The sequence below is a fragment of the Oncorhynchus clarkii genome, chromosome 10, assembly GCF_045791955.1.
Source record: "Oncorhynchus clarkii lewisi isolate Uvic-CL-2024 chromosome 10, UVic_Ocla_1.0, whole genome shotgun sequence".
Classification (NCBI taxonomy): domain Eukaryota; kingdom Metazoa; phylum Chordata; class Actinopteri; order Salmoniformes; family Salmonidae; genus Oncorhynchus; species Oncorhynchus clarkii.
In genome coordinates this window covers 4,964,560-4,979,715 of record NC_092156.1, presented here as the reverse complement: position 1 = coordinate 4,979,715, position 15,156 = coordinate 4,964,560, and the positions used below count along the sequence as shown (strand labels likewise).

The following is a 15,156-nucleotide window of genomic DNA, read 5'->3' as shown; positions in this document are numbered from 1 at the left end:
TGAAATGAATTGAACCCCCCTCGTTAGTGACCCATTGAAATGAATCGAACCCCCCTCGTTGGTGACCCATTGAAATGAATCGAACCCCCCTCGTTGGTGACCCATTGAAATGAATCGAACCCCCCTCGTTAGTGACCCATTGAAATGAATCGAACCCCCCTCGTTGGTGACCCATTGAAATGAATCGAACCCCCCTCGTTGGTGACCCATTTGAAATTCAAGCCGAAACACTATTCCCAGAGGTGCTTCTGCTAAAACTAATGCAATGTTCACGTGGTTAGTCGGTCTCTGGAAATGTCCTACCTGTTAACTGGTGGTAGTTCTACACATGCCGCGTTCCAACCAGTTAGCAAGTCCAGAATGTTAAGTTTCATAATTCTGCGTGTGAATGTGGCATGACGAAAGCAGCCGTGAGGCTAAAGCGTTGAATAAAATCAACATCGTCACTCGCAATCGGACTCGCTGCGTACTTCCTTGTTGCGATCAAACATGGTCATTAAAATGCATCACAACAATTTTTTTTTTTAAAATCTCTCCCACGTCACCCTATTCTGGCTGCAATCCCCAAAGACCTCCAAATAATTTTTATTTCACCTTTATTTTGACAGTGAGCCAATGCACAGCAAAACACAATATACACATTAAACTAAACATTATACACAACAATAAATGAAAAGCAAAACACAATCGTTAAAAAAAAAAACACATTAGCTAATTCAGCTGCTAGAATACATGTTAAGAGTTGTTACCGGCGTGTACCTCCATGAATGTGAGCTGTAGACAGTTCCGTTAATCCTATTTTTTATTAAAAGCAAAAGAGAAAAAGAATGGGTTCGGGGGAGACCGTACATCTCTACCTTTTATAGACTTTATCTACGCCAACAAAGGTGGAGAAACCATAGACCTACATAATAACTCACTACTGGACCTGTACAGACTGTAGACCTACATAATTCACTACTGGACCTGTACAGACTGTAGACCTACATAATAACTCACTACTGGACCTGTACAGACTGTAGACCTACATAATAACTCACTACTGGACCTGTACAGACTGTAGACCTACATAATAACTCACTACTGGACCTGTACAGACTGTAGACCTACATAATAACTCACTACTGGACCTGTACAGACTGTAGACCTACATAATAACTCACTACTGGACCTGTACAGACTGTAGACCTACATAATAACTCACTACTGGACCTGTACAGACTGTAGACCTACATAATAACTCACTACTGGACCTGTACAGACTGTAGACCTACATAATAACTCACTACTGGACCTGTACAGACTGTAGACCTACATAATAACTCACTACTGGACCTGTACAGACTGTAGACCTACATAATAACTCACTACTGGACCTGTACAGACTGTAGACCTACATAATAACTCACTACTGGACCTGTACAGACTGTAGACCTACATAATAACTCACTACTGGACCTGTACAGACTGTAGACCTACATAATAACTCACTACTGGACCTGTACAGACTGTAGACCTACATAATAACTCACTACTGGACCTGTACAGACTGTAGACCTACATAATAACTCACTACTGGACCTGTACAGACTGTAGACCTACATAATAACTCACTACTGGACCTGTACAGACTGTAGACCTACATAATAACTCACTACTGGACCTGTACAGACTGTAGACCTACATAATAACTCACTACTGGACCTGTACAGACTGTAGACCTACATAATAACTCACTACTGGACCTGTACAGACTGTAGACCTACATAATAACTCACTACTGGACCTGTACAGACTGTAGACCTACATAATAACTCACTACTGGACCTGTACAGACTGTAGACCTACATAATAACTCACTACTGGACCTGTACAGACTGTAGACCTACATAATAACTCACTACTGGACCTGTACAGACTGTAGACCTACATAATAACTCACTACTGGACCTGTACAGACTGTAGACCTACATAATAACTCACTACTGGACCTGTACAGACTGTAGACCTACATAATAACTCACTACTGGACCTGTACAGACTGTAGACCTACATAATAACTCACTACTGGACCTGTACAGACTGTAGACCTACATAATAACTCACTACTGGACCTGTACAGACTGTAGACCTACATAATAACTCACTACTGGACCTGTACAGACTGTAGACCTACATAATAACTCACTACTGGACCTGTACAGACTGTAGACCTACATAATAACTCACTACTGGACCTGTACAGACTGTAGACCTACATAATAACTCACTACTGGACCTGTACAGACTGTAGACCTACATAATAACTCACTACTGGACCTGTACAGACTGTAGACCTACATAATAACTCACTACTGGACCTGTACAGACTGTAGACCTACATAATAACTCACTACTGGACCTGTACAGACTGTAGACCTACATAATAACTCACTACTGGACCTGTACAGACTGTAGACCTACATAATAACTCACTACTGGACCTGTACAGACCTACTACTCACTCCTGGACCTGTATAGACCTACTACTCACTCCTGGACCTGTACAGACCTACTACTCACTCCTGGACCTGTACAGACCTACTACTCACTCCTGGACCTGTACAGACCTACTACTCACTCCTGGACCTGTATAGACCTACTACTCACTCCTGGACCTGTACAGACCTACTACTCACTCCTGGACCTGTACAGACCTACTACTCACTCCTGGACCTGTACAGACCTACTACTCACTCCTGGACCTGTACAGACCTACTACTCACTCATGGACCTGTATAGACCTACTACTCACTCCTGGACCTGTACAGACCTACTACTCACTCCTGGACCTGTACAGACCTACTACTCACTCCTGGACCTGTATAGACCTACTACTCACTCCTGGACCTGTATAGACCTACTACTCACTCCTGGACCTGTACAGACCTACTACTCACTCCTGGACCTGTATAGACCTACTACTCACTCCTGGACCTGTACAGACCTACTACTCACTCCTGGACCTGTATAGACCTACTACTCACTCCTGGACCTGTACAGACCTACTACTCACTCCTGGACCTGTATAGACCTACTACTCACTCCTGGACCTGTATAGACCTACTACTCACTCCTGGACCTGTACAGACCTACTACTCACTCCTGGACCTGTACAGACCTACTACTCACTCCTGGACCTGTACAGACCTACTACTCACTCCTGGACCTGTACAGACCGTAGACCTACATAATAACGCCTTGTCACAAAGCAACTTGATGACACAGGGGTTTGTTGATTCTGATTCGCCACGAGACTTTAGCATCACACTCCTTGATGAAAACAAAATAACACTAGAGCCACTGGTGACACTGTGGAGTAAGTCTCCGGGTGTAAAAATATTTAAGTGCCTTTGAACAGGGGTATGGTAGTAGGTTTGTTTCAAGAACTGCAACGCTGCTGGGTTCACACTCAACAGTTTCCCATGTGTATCAAGAATGGTCCACCACCCAAAAGGACATCTTGACAACTGTGGGAAGCATTGAAGTCAACATGGGCAAGCATCCCTGTGGGACGATTTCGACACCTTGTAGAGTCCATGCACCGACGAATTGAGGCTCGTTCTGAGGGGGGGGGGGGGGGGGGTGCAACTCAATGAGGAAGGTGTTCTTAATGTTTTGTACACTCAGTGTAGGCTATAGACAATGTTCTCTAAGTTCAGTCATTCCTTTCAACCATGATATATTGTGCCCTTACCGGTATCTATTAGAATGGACCTTTCATCCTCGGGACTGACACATTTTGTACTGTTATGTGTTCTCTCTCTAGTGAATATTCTTCATGTGTGATTTAAGGGAACTGATCTGACTAAAGCATTTGTCACAATCCTTGCAGCGAAACGGTTTCTCTCCGGTGTGAACACGCGTGTGGCGTGTCAGATCGCCCGACGTTACAAAGCCCTTTTCACACACAGGGCACTTATATGGTCTCTCACCTGTGTGACTTTTCATATGTTGTGTCAGACCTCCCTTCCAAGTGAATTGTTTGCTACAAACGTTGCATAGATATGGTTTCACACCGGTGTGAATTCGCTGGTGGCATTTCAGAAGACTTGATGTTGTACAGCGTATTCCACATACGGGACACTTAAAAGGTTTCTCCCCTGTGTGAGACATCATATGACGAGACAGGCTTCTGCTATAAACAAACATTTTGCTGCAGACGTGGCACTGATGCGATTTCTCCCCTGTGTGATTCTTCATGTGTTCTATTAGGGTTCCCTTCCAAGTGAAGCTTTTGCTACAAACCGTGCACAGAAAAGGTTTCTCTCCTGTGTGAATTCTCTGATGGATTTTTAGCGAAGAGGCCCACCTGAAGCCTTTTCCACATACAGGACATTTATGCACCTCTCTCTCTCTCTCTGTGTGAGTCTTCATATGCACCCTCAGGTAACTCATTGTTCTGAAACTTTTGCCACAGTCGCTGCAGAGATACGACTCCCTCTCGGATTGATTCTCTTCTGGTTTCCCTCCGCAGTGATCCAGTTGGTCGCGTTTTAGAACACTTGATGATGATGCGAGGCCTTTTTCATATACAAGGTGCTTAGATGATTTCTTCCCTGTGTGCGTATTCAAGTGTTCCGTCAAGCTTCCCTTCCACATGACGCTTTTGTCACAAACTTCATGACGACCAGGGTCCTCTTCGATTTCACAGTGTTTTTTTAGAGCAGACGATGATACAAAGCGTTTTTCACATTCAGAGCACTTATAAAGTTTCTCCCCTGTGTGAGTCATCATATGCCTGACCAGATGCCCCTTGCGGTAGAAGCATTTGTCGCATTCTTTGCACTTGTGCGATTTCTCCGATGTGTGATATATCTGGTGTATTTTTAAAAGACTTGCACTTGCGAAGCTTTTAATGCACACGGGACACTTAAATGATTTCTCTCCTGTGTGAGTGCTCTGATGTACTTTATAATTGGGTAAGGATTTAATAAAGTCTGTACTGCACACAGAAGACTGATTGGGTTTCTCACTATGAAGCATCTGGTGTTCCTTTAGACTGCTTTTACTGCACACAGGACAGCTGTATGTTTTTGCACCTGGGTGAGTAGTCCTCATATGCTTGTTGACGTAGCACTTGCATCTGACTGATCTGCCACCTTTTTGGCACTTAAATGATTTCTCCCCTGTGTGAATTGTCTGATGATATTTTAAAGAAGCTGTGCTATGAAAGGATTTACAGCACACAGGACATTGGTGTGGTCTATCTTTCTCCCCAATGTGAACTTTCTGGTGTAGTTGTAGAACGTTTAATGACTTAAATCTTCGACAACAAAAAGGACAGCGGTGTGATTTCTCCCCTGTGTGAATTCTCCAATGTACTTTTAAAGGGCCTGGTGTCTTAAAGCATTTACTGCACACACGACACCTGCATGGTCTCCTGTTTGTGTGAGACTTTAAAGGTGCTTTCAGCTCACTGGTTGTCTTGGCCTCAGTGCAGACTTGAGAGATTTGTTTTTTCTTTTCCCGTGTTCTCTTTGACCTTGACGGTAGTTCTTCACCCTCGTCTTCATCAATACTTACAATGATTTCACTCAGAGCTGCAGAACAGTGTGGATTTACTGTAGAGAGGGGATGAAAGTGACTGGATAGTTGTGATGCTCTGTAGTCCTCGTCATCCAATGCTGATTGGGTCTGTTCAGTTGTGTTGGAGGGTAGAGAGTCCGTCTTGCTGTCCTGGTCACAGTCACTTTCCACACAGGGAGGAATAAATATCAATTGTACAACCTCTGTGGTAGCAGACCTAAGTCTTTGAAGCTGCTCTTCCTCCTGACTGGTCCTGAGTTCCTTCTGTTCCTCTGTAATCTGTGTGGGCTCTGGGTCCTCCTGCCCCGGACTAGGGCTCCACTCCTGCTCACAATGCTGCTTAGGGGAAACCTCCTCTTCGGGGAGATTTAGTTGCTGGGGATCTGGAGAGAGAGGAAAGGAAATAAGTAGCTAGCACCCAAGAAACAATTACAAATATTCACACTGAAGTCTATTCAGAATTCTCTGAACTAATGCAACATAACTGCAGCAGGTGATTTACTAGCCCCATTTTGCTACTTCATATTTACAATATTACATAAGAGGAAGTTCTTAACCACCTGCATTCAGTTCTAGAGGATTCTAATATCCCATAATTCTGCATAAGACAAAATGCCCTACCCCTGGCTATAAATGTTTAGAAAAAGCTGTTGCACAGCAACTCACTGCCTTCCTGAAGACAAACAATGTATACAAAACACTTCAGTCTGGTTTTAGACCCCATCATAGCACTGAGACTGCACTCGTTAAGGTGGTAAATTACCTTTTAAGGGTGTCAGACCAAGGCTCTGCATCTGTCCTCGTGGTCCTATACCTTAGTGCTGCTTTTGATACCATCGATCACCACATTCTTTTGTCTACACAGACAAATTCTGGCCTGTTTTAGATCTTATCCATGGGAAAGATATCAGTTTGTCTCTGTGGATGGTTTGTCTTCTGACAAATCAACGGTAAATTTCGGTGTTCCTCAAGGTTCTGTTTTAGGACCACTATTGTTTTCACTATATATTTTACCTATTGGTGATGTCATTCGGAAACATAATGTTAACAATCACTGCTATTCGGACGACAGACAGCTGTACATTTTGATGAAACATGGTGAAGCCCCAAAGTGCCCTCCCTGGAAGCCTGTGTTTCAGACACAAGGAAGTGGATGGCGGCAAATGTTTTACTTTTAAACTCAGACAAAACAGAGATGCTTGTTCTAGGTCCCAAGAAACAAAGAGATCTTCTGTTGGATCTGACAATTAACCTTTGGTTGTTCAGTCATCTCAAATAAAACTGAAGGACCTCGGCGTTACTCTGGACCCTGAGCTCTCTTTTGACGAACATATCAAGAATATTTCAAGGACAGCTTTTTTTCCCCAATCTTCGTAACACTACAAAAATCTGAAAATTTCTGTCCAAAAATGGAGAAAAATTTGTCCATGCTTTTGTCACTTCTAGATTAGACGACTGCAATGCTCTACTTTTCGGCTACCTGGATAAAGCACTAAATAAACTTCAGTTAGTGCTAAATACGGCTGCTAGAATCCTGACTAGAACCAAAAAATTTGATCATATTACTCCAGTGCTAGCCTCTCTACACTGGCTTCCTGTCAAAGCAAGGGCTGATTTCAAGGTTTTACGGCTAACCTACAAAGCATGACATGGGCTTGCTCCTACCTATCTCTCTGATTTGGTCCTCTCTCTGATTTGGCCGTACATACCTACACGTACGCTACGGTCACAAGACGCAGGCCTCCTTACTGTCCCTAGAATTTCTAAGCAAACAGCTGGAGGCAGGGCTTTCTCCTATAGAGCTACATTTTTATGGAATGGTCTGCCTACCCATGTGAGAGACGCAAACTCGGTCTCAACCTTTAAGTCTCATCTCTTCAGTAGGTCCTATGATTGGAGCGACGAACCGCCCTTGCTGTCTCTGCCTGGCCGGTTACCCTCTCTCCACTGGGATTCTCTGCCTTTAACCCTATTACAGGGGCTGAGTCACTGGCTTACTAGGGCTCTTTCATGCCATCCCTAGAAGGGGTGCGTCACTTGAGTGGGTTGAGTCACTGACGTGATCTTCCTGTCCGGGTTTGGGTTCGTGCCGTGGGGGAGATCTTTGTGGGCTATACTCTGCCTTGTCTCAGGGTAGTAGGTTGGTGGTTGAAGATATCCATCTAGTGGTATGGGGGCTGTGCTTTGGCAAAGTGGGTGGGGTTACACCCTGCCTGCTTGACCCTGTCCGGGGGTATCGTCGGATGGGGCCAGTGTCTCCCGACCCCTCCTGTCTCAGCCTCCAGTATTTATGCTGCAATAGTTTGTGTCAGTCTGTTATATCTGGTGAACTGTGTGAATTTAAGTACGCTCACCGCACCTGCTGTCTCCAACTCTTAATGATCGGCTATGAAAAGCCAACTGACATTTACTCCTTAGGTGCTGACCTGTTGCACCCTCTACAACCACTGTGATTATTTGACCCTGCTGGTCATCTATGAACGTTTGAACATCTTGGCCATGTTCTGTTATAATCTCCACCTGGCACAGCCAGAAGAGGACTGGCCACCCCACATAGCCTGGTTCCTCTCTAGGTTTCTTCCTAGGTTTTGGCCTTTCTAGGGAGTTTTTCCTTAGCCACCATGCTTCTACATCTGCATTGCTTGCTGTTTGGGGTTTTAGGCTGGGTTTCTGTACAGCACTTTGTGACATGTAAAAAAGGGCTTTATAAATACATTTGATTGATTGATGATATTATAGGGTATAATTTATTTTAGAAACTCAGTCAAGTCCCATTCTGAGGCGCTGTGAAAGCAGACATCTTGACAGAGTCACTTGGTGGGTCAGACTACTTTAAAAGTTCACCCATTTTGCATAACCCAGCCTAGCATGAGACTTCATGGCTGACATCTCAACTTTCAAAAATGGTACCACAGAGATGGATAGATGGTCCACACATCAAAGAATGTTGACTTGAGTGGGAATATCCATTTGTTACAAATGAAACTGTCAATCTTTCTATAGGAAACCTATTGAAACCATAGAAATATAGATAATAGAACAGACATTCCCCATTCAAGTTGACATTCGACAGTGGTTGGATCAGCCATCTTACTGATAGTAATTTGGAGGTTAAAATGGTAATGGCGTAGCATGCTAAATTGCAGAGGTCTGAAGCGATAGATTCATTCTATGAATTCCGTTTCTATGATTGAAATGACACGGTGTATTCAAAAGTATGCTGTGTCTCAACCGATGACAAACACCTCAGATGACGTCAAATATAATAAGAAAAAAAAATGAAATTATTAAGAGTTGGCGAAAATAAAAGTGGAGGGCTTGTTGCCGGCAACACCTATCAAGAAAAGTTAGCAAAAACGTATCAGGATGCTGCAGTTAGTGGGGGGGGGGGGAAATGTGTTGGTTTGAAAAGGTGTATCAGAGTTCATTTCCTGCAATTCTAAACATTTTGCCATGTGGCACATATTTATGTTGAAGTTTTACAGCTAATTTCCTGCAATTCTTCGCAGTTTTTAATATGATATCCGAGTGAGAGAGACCAACAAAAATCAATGGTGCCCCCTCCCTGTCGATAATTCTACCATGATTACTACAAGTTTAGATAGCTGGTTACACTAACTTAACAATATGAAAATTGACATTGAAAAAGAAAAATGTAATGAAATATTGTCAGAGTTTTAAAAGTAAATGAAATTAAAAAGAACATTTGGCATCTATTACCAGTATGCTAACAAAATTAGCACAAACTAATAGCGAAATCACAGATGCTGTTAGCAGAATGCTAACATGCGAAAACGAATATAAACTAATTGCAAAGACAGGCAAATAAGGCTCAAAGTTATACAAGCATAGCTAGTAGCTACTGGATGGCATTTTCAGTGAGTTTGGACATTTACAAGAAACACTGAATGAGAGAAATTGTGCAAATGAACAGTTGTGATGCAGGCTTGTCTGATGGATGGTAGAGGATGATGGATGGTAGAGGATGAAGGATGGATGGTAGAGGATGAAGGATGGATGGTAGAGGATGAAGGATGGATGGTAGAGGATGAAGGATGGATGGTAGAGGATGAAGGATGGTAGAGGATGAAGGATGGTAGAGGATGAAGGATGGATGGTAGAGGATGAAGGATGGATGGTAGAGGATGAAGGATGGATGGTAGAGGATGAATGATGGATGGTAGAGGATGAAGGATGGATGGTAGAGGATGAAGGATGGATGGTAGAGGATGAAGGATGGATGGTAGAGGATGAAGGATGGTAGAGGATGAAGGATGGATGGTAGAGGATGAAGGATGGTAGAGGATGAAGGATGGATGGTAGAGGATGAAGGATGGTAGAGGATGAAGGATGGATGGTAGAGGATGAAGGATGGTAGAGGATGGGTGATGGTAGAGGATGAAGGATGGATGGTAGAGGATGAAGGATGGATGGTAGAGGATGAAGGATGGATGGTAGAGGATGAAGGATGGATGGTAGAGGATGAAGGATGGATGGTAGAGGATGAAGGATGGATGGTAGAGGATGAAGGATGGTAGAGGATGGGTGATGGTAGAGGATGAAGGATGGATGGTAGAGAATGGAGGCTTCAATACCCTAATGGTATATCTAGAACCAGACTACAAGATGCCATGTCGAAAAACCAAGACAGCCCTGATGGAGAAAATGATTCCTCTGCAAGTGCAAGTACAAAGCGCGAGCTCTCAAACACCATAACGTGGCGTTAACAGATTGTTGGATGTCTATGAACATTCTGTCACACATCACTGCAACAAGCCATCGCATTGATAAGAAGTGGGACATGAAGTGCGTACTGACAACTGAGAACATGGAGCAGAAGAACATAACAGAGAACCTAAAACAGCATTAATACCATCGTTACTGAGTGGGTGGGAGCCATCTGATAGGGTTTACACTAGTTACCACTGCCACAGTCAAAAAAAGCTATTTCATAAAAACAAAAATGATATTTTTGAACTTAATTTAGGCATAATGTTATCAGTATGATTAGGTTTAAAATCACATTTTAAGAAGATACATTTTAGAAATAGGGAGGCTTTATGACTTTGTGTTTGTGGTAACTAGTGGTAGTTAACCAGGACTGCGGTATATTGAACTGCATTGCCCCCTAGTGGTCATATGCAGAACCCCATCTCAAATTGGTATTCCCAAGGGGTACGCGCAACGCTGTCAGGGGTACACCAAATAAAAATGTGACTTTTTTTTTTAAACAAATGTTTTTATTTATTTTTATATTCACATTTTCAAACAGTCCATTTATATTTTCCAACGGGGCTATACATTTGGGTGAGGTTTTTTACCCCTCACCTGAGTAGCCTCGTTTCACTGCCAAAAATGTAACCATCTAGTGTTCAGCGAAATAACAATACAATGTCAAATACAGGTAGCCTAGTCAAATGATTAACATCCAATCACATTAACCCTTACTCTCTCACGGGAATTCCACTAATGTAGCTGCTGCTCATTCTGTTTGCTCGGAAATGGTTAACTGGTTAAAAAAAAGACACATACCAGCTCTACTGGTAGTACTGCTACTACCAACAGTACTACACCTGCACCTGTCATGACACAAGTTGTTCTGCTTCCACGAGCACATCCAATGCTAGCATCAGTAATTCTACATTTGTTGTTAGCCCGGCTAGCATGGACACTGACAGTTGTGAATCTGATGCAGCCGAAGAGCTACTGCACCCTAACCCGGGTGAGCCCCGAACAACAGACAGGGACGTTGGACCATCGAAGAGCCGCAAATATGATGAGAACTACATTGATTTGGGGTTCACTTATACTAGGAGTAGTGCCTTTCCTCAGCCACAGTGTGTTACATGTGCAAAAGTACTATATCACAACTCAATGAAACCTTCACTCTTGCGCAGACATTTAGAAACAATACATGCCAATTTGAAAAATAAGCCATGGGAGTTTTTTGAGCGAGAATTAAAAGCAACAGATACCATTAATAAGAAGGGGCTAGACGCGTCTTATATGGTGAGGTACCGAGTAGCTAGAACAGGCCCCATACTATTGTGGAGGATTTAATTATTCCTGCTTCAGTGGATATGACTGGGACAATGTTGAGGGAAAAGGACAAAAGAAACTATACAGACAATGTCTTCATCAAACAACACTTTCACGATGCATCAGTGACACGGCAGGAGATGTATTGAAACAAATACTGCTTCGCATACAAACCAGTGAAATATATGATTTACAGCTGGATGAGTCAACAGACATGGCGGGCCTGGCACAGCTCCTGGTATATGTCCGTTACGTTTATGGGGGGTCAATTAAGGAAGACATCGTCTTCTGTTAACCACTGGAAACCAGGACAACATGAGAGGATATTTTTTAAGTACTGGACATCTTTGTGACATAAAATGGACTTTGGTGGTCAAGATGTGTTGGTATCTGTACTGATGGTGCAAAAACCATGACAGAGAGACATAGTGGAGGGGTAACGTGCGTACAAGCAACCGACACCACTTGGGTAAACTCTTGCTGCCAAGGGAATGTCTGACAGCCTGAGATACATTTTGGACACTACAGTGAAAATGGTGAACTTTGTTAAAGCAAGGTCCCTGAACTCTCGAGTATTTTCTGCATTATGTAATGATATGGGAAGCGACCATGTAATGTTTTTACAACATACAAAGTAAAGTATTGACACGTTTTCTTTTTTTTTAATTGAGAGATGAGTTTAAAGTTATTTACTGACCATAATTTTTCACTTGTCTGATCGCTTGCTCAATGACGAGTTTCACACACGACTGGCCTTTCTGGGTGATGTTTTCTCTCACCTGAATGATCTGAATCCAGGCTGGAGGCTATGACTAACAAGTTGGAGCTCATATCTGTCTGCATTAACAAGGACAACACACAGGTCTTTCCATCATTGTATGATTTTTTTTGTGAGCAAATGAACAAGCTTACGGACGATGTCAAATGTGATAAAGCGAAGTATCTGAGTGAGCTGGGTGCGCAATTACGCAGGAACTTTCCCAAAACAGACAACTTCTTAACTAACAACTGGATTCGTTATCCCTTTCATGCCCTGCCTCCAGTCCACTTACTGATATCTGAACAAGAGAGCCTCATCGAAATTGCAACAAGCAGCTCTGTGAAAATAGAATTTAATCAGAAGCTACTGCCAGATTTCTGGATCGGGCTGCGCTCAGAGTATCCTGCCTTGGCAAATTGCGCTGTTAAGACACTGATGCCCTTTGCAACCACGTACCTATGTGAGAGTGGATTCTCGGCCCTCACTAGCATGAAAACTAAATACAGGCACAGACTGTGTGGAAAATTATTTAATACAGAGACTCTCTACAACACAACCCAAAATTGCAGAGTTCTGTGCATCCTTTCAAACAGTGAGTGAGTTATTCACAATTATTGATGAACAAATAAGGTTTTATATGTAAGATGGCTAAATAAAGAGCAAAATTATTGATTATTATTATTATATTATTATTTGTGACCTGGTCCTATAAGAGCTCTTTGTCACTTCCCACGAGCCGGGTTGTGACAAAAACTCACACTCATTCTTATGTTTCATAAATGTATCAGATAGTATGTCTGTGGCAGGCTTATAATGAAGGCAAAAAACAACATTTGAGAGCACTCTGACCCTGGTGCTAGAGGGGGTACAGCTGGAGGTTGAATGTTTGAAGGGGTATGGGACTATAAAAAGTTTGGTAGCCATTGCGCAAAAAGATCCATCCTTGTCTCACAAATACAAACTCTAGATTCAGTGGATTGAGACACGTCCAATGGTTCTGTTCAAGTACACCAGTGGTCACCAATCGTACGACCGCGATCGACTGGTCGACCACCAAAGCATTTGGGGCGGTAGGGTAGCCTAGTGGTTAGAGCGTTGGACTAGTAACCGGAAGGTTGCAAATTCAAACCCCCGAGCTGACAAGGTACAAATCTGTCGTTCTGCCCCTGAACAGGCAGTTAACCCACTGTTCCTAGACCGTCATTAAAAATAAGAATTTGTTCTTAACTGACTTGCCTAGTTAAAGGTAAAAAAAAAAAAATCCTAGTCGATCACCAAACATTTCTGTAACAATAAAGCCTTGTGTTCCTATTTTGTTATTTGTTTTCGCGCTGTTGGCAGTAGATTCAGCAGCCGTCGTATTCAACACTTTGTTCAACACCTTTATAAGCCATAAAATGCACATTTCTCCCTACTTTCACTCACACTACAACCAGCACTGCAGCTGTAATGAATGAGTAGCAAAGTGTTCCCATAAACTTGCGTTGTTATTATTAGCGGCACGTCTTTTTATTAATATCAAGGAATCATTTTTACTTTCTCTGGTCATAGGAGTAACAACATGAATTGGTGTGTAAGGCAGAACAACTTCATCAGCTGAAAGACTGTGTCCCCTTTTCTGAGTGGAGGGACGATGAGGCAGTCTCACCACTGCTCCCCCCCCCCCCCCCCAAGACTGATCATCAGATGTAGAACATCAGTCCAGTAAAAAAAAAAGCAAATGATTATGCTCATTTAGTTGTGCATCACAAGTTATAAAACAAATGATCCATTAGCTTTTTTTAAAAAAAAATTTAAATATATAATTTCAAAATGGTCTGAGATTAACAACATTGGCAGGGCAATTCAATTATAGCCTATATGCAGTGATAATATTTTGGACCTATAACCTACTGCACAAACCTCATTGTTACAGAACAGTTTTTAATTGGTTAATGGGCTTACGTTTTTTTTTATTCAGAAAAGGTTGGTGACCACTGACGGTTCTGTACGGCAATTAAAGCGCGATGTAACTTATTTGGGTGAAATCTTACATTATCATCATCGGCTCTTTATCATTATCGACATGTAACGATACATATTGGCTAAATATCCCACATTCTGATACTTAATACCTGGGCCTCGTTCATTTGCAGAAAGTTATCTTATTATTTATCTCACAGAGGCATGTTTGTTCCAAAACGTTAGGTCATAACGCGACCCTAGTGGGCACATGATGGCAGTGGTACAGATTGGGCTGGCCACTAACTAGTGTGATTTAGAAAACACGTTTTGAACAGCAGTTGCGTGGTTTAACATCAGTTGCATACTATTTTTGATCACTACGAACCTGCTCCTAAATGACCCAGAAGAAGCCCTCGTAGACGGTCGTTCTCTCCCTGAACCTCTGCGATCGTCTTTTCCACCACAACAAATATCTCCACTGCTGCTGTTGTTAGTCGCTCCTGGTACTCTGCTAATGTCTTTTCTGCTGAACCAAATATCTCCACTGCTGCTGTTGTTAAACGCTCGGTGATAAACACATTCAACAGCTGTAGTTTGGACATTTTGGGGACAGATTAAAATGTCAGACCCTTTTTTAAATTCCCATAAAAAAACATAGATAAAACCCACAACTCTTGTTCAAAACATGTAACCAAAGACAGTAAAGTACGGTCTGAAAATTGATTGTACTGAGACGGCTGTGAAGCTAGCAAGAATAATTAAGTACTTCTGGGTCACGGATTTTTTGGGGAATCCTTCAGAATAAGAGTCCTAATCCTTTATACTTTGCAAATTATTAATTAGGG

At 42.5% G+C, this 15,156-nt stretch overlaps 1 protein-coding gene across 1 annotated transcript; it reads right to left on the bottom strand.

Moving 5' to 3' along the window:
• Positions 1-581: 581 nt before the first annotated feature.
• On the bottom strand, positions 582-14,913 carry LOC139419392 (zinc finger protein 11-like). Its single transcript, XM_071169338.1, has 4 exons — positions 14,697-14,913; positions 3,107-5,951; positions 2,382-2,442; positions 582-966 (listed from the first exon to the last, which is right to left on the bottom strand). The coding sequence occupies exons 1-2, from the start codon at positions 14,911-14,913 to the stop codon at positions 3,805-3,807; spliced, it is 2,364 nt and encodes a 787-aa protein (XP_071025439.1). The 3' UTR covers positions 582-966; positions 2,382-2,442; positions 3,107-3,804.
• Between the last annotated feature and the right edge of the window lie 243 nt (positions 14,914-15,156).

Coding starts and splice junctions, on each gene's coding strand:
- LOC139419392 (XM_071169338.1), bottom strand. CDS start 14,913: ATGTCCAAACTACAGCTGTTGAATGTGTTTATCACCGAGCGTTTAACA. Junction 5,952..14,696: donor TCTGGGTCATTTAGGAGCAG/GTTCGTAGTGAT, acceptor CTCTCTCTCCAG/ATCCCCAGCAACTAAATCTC.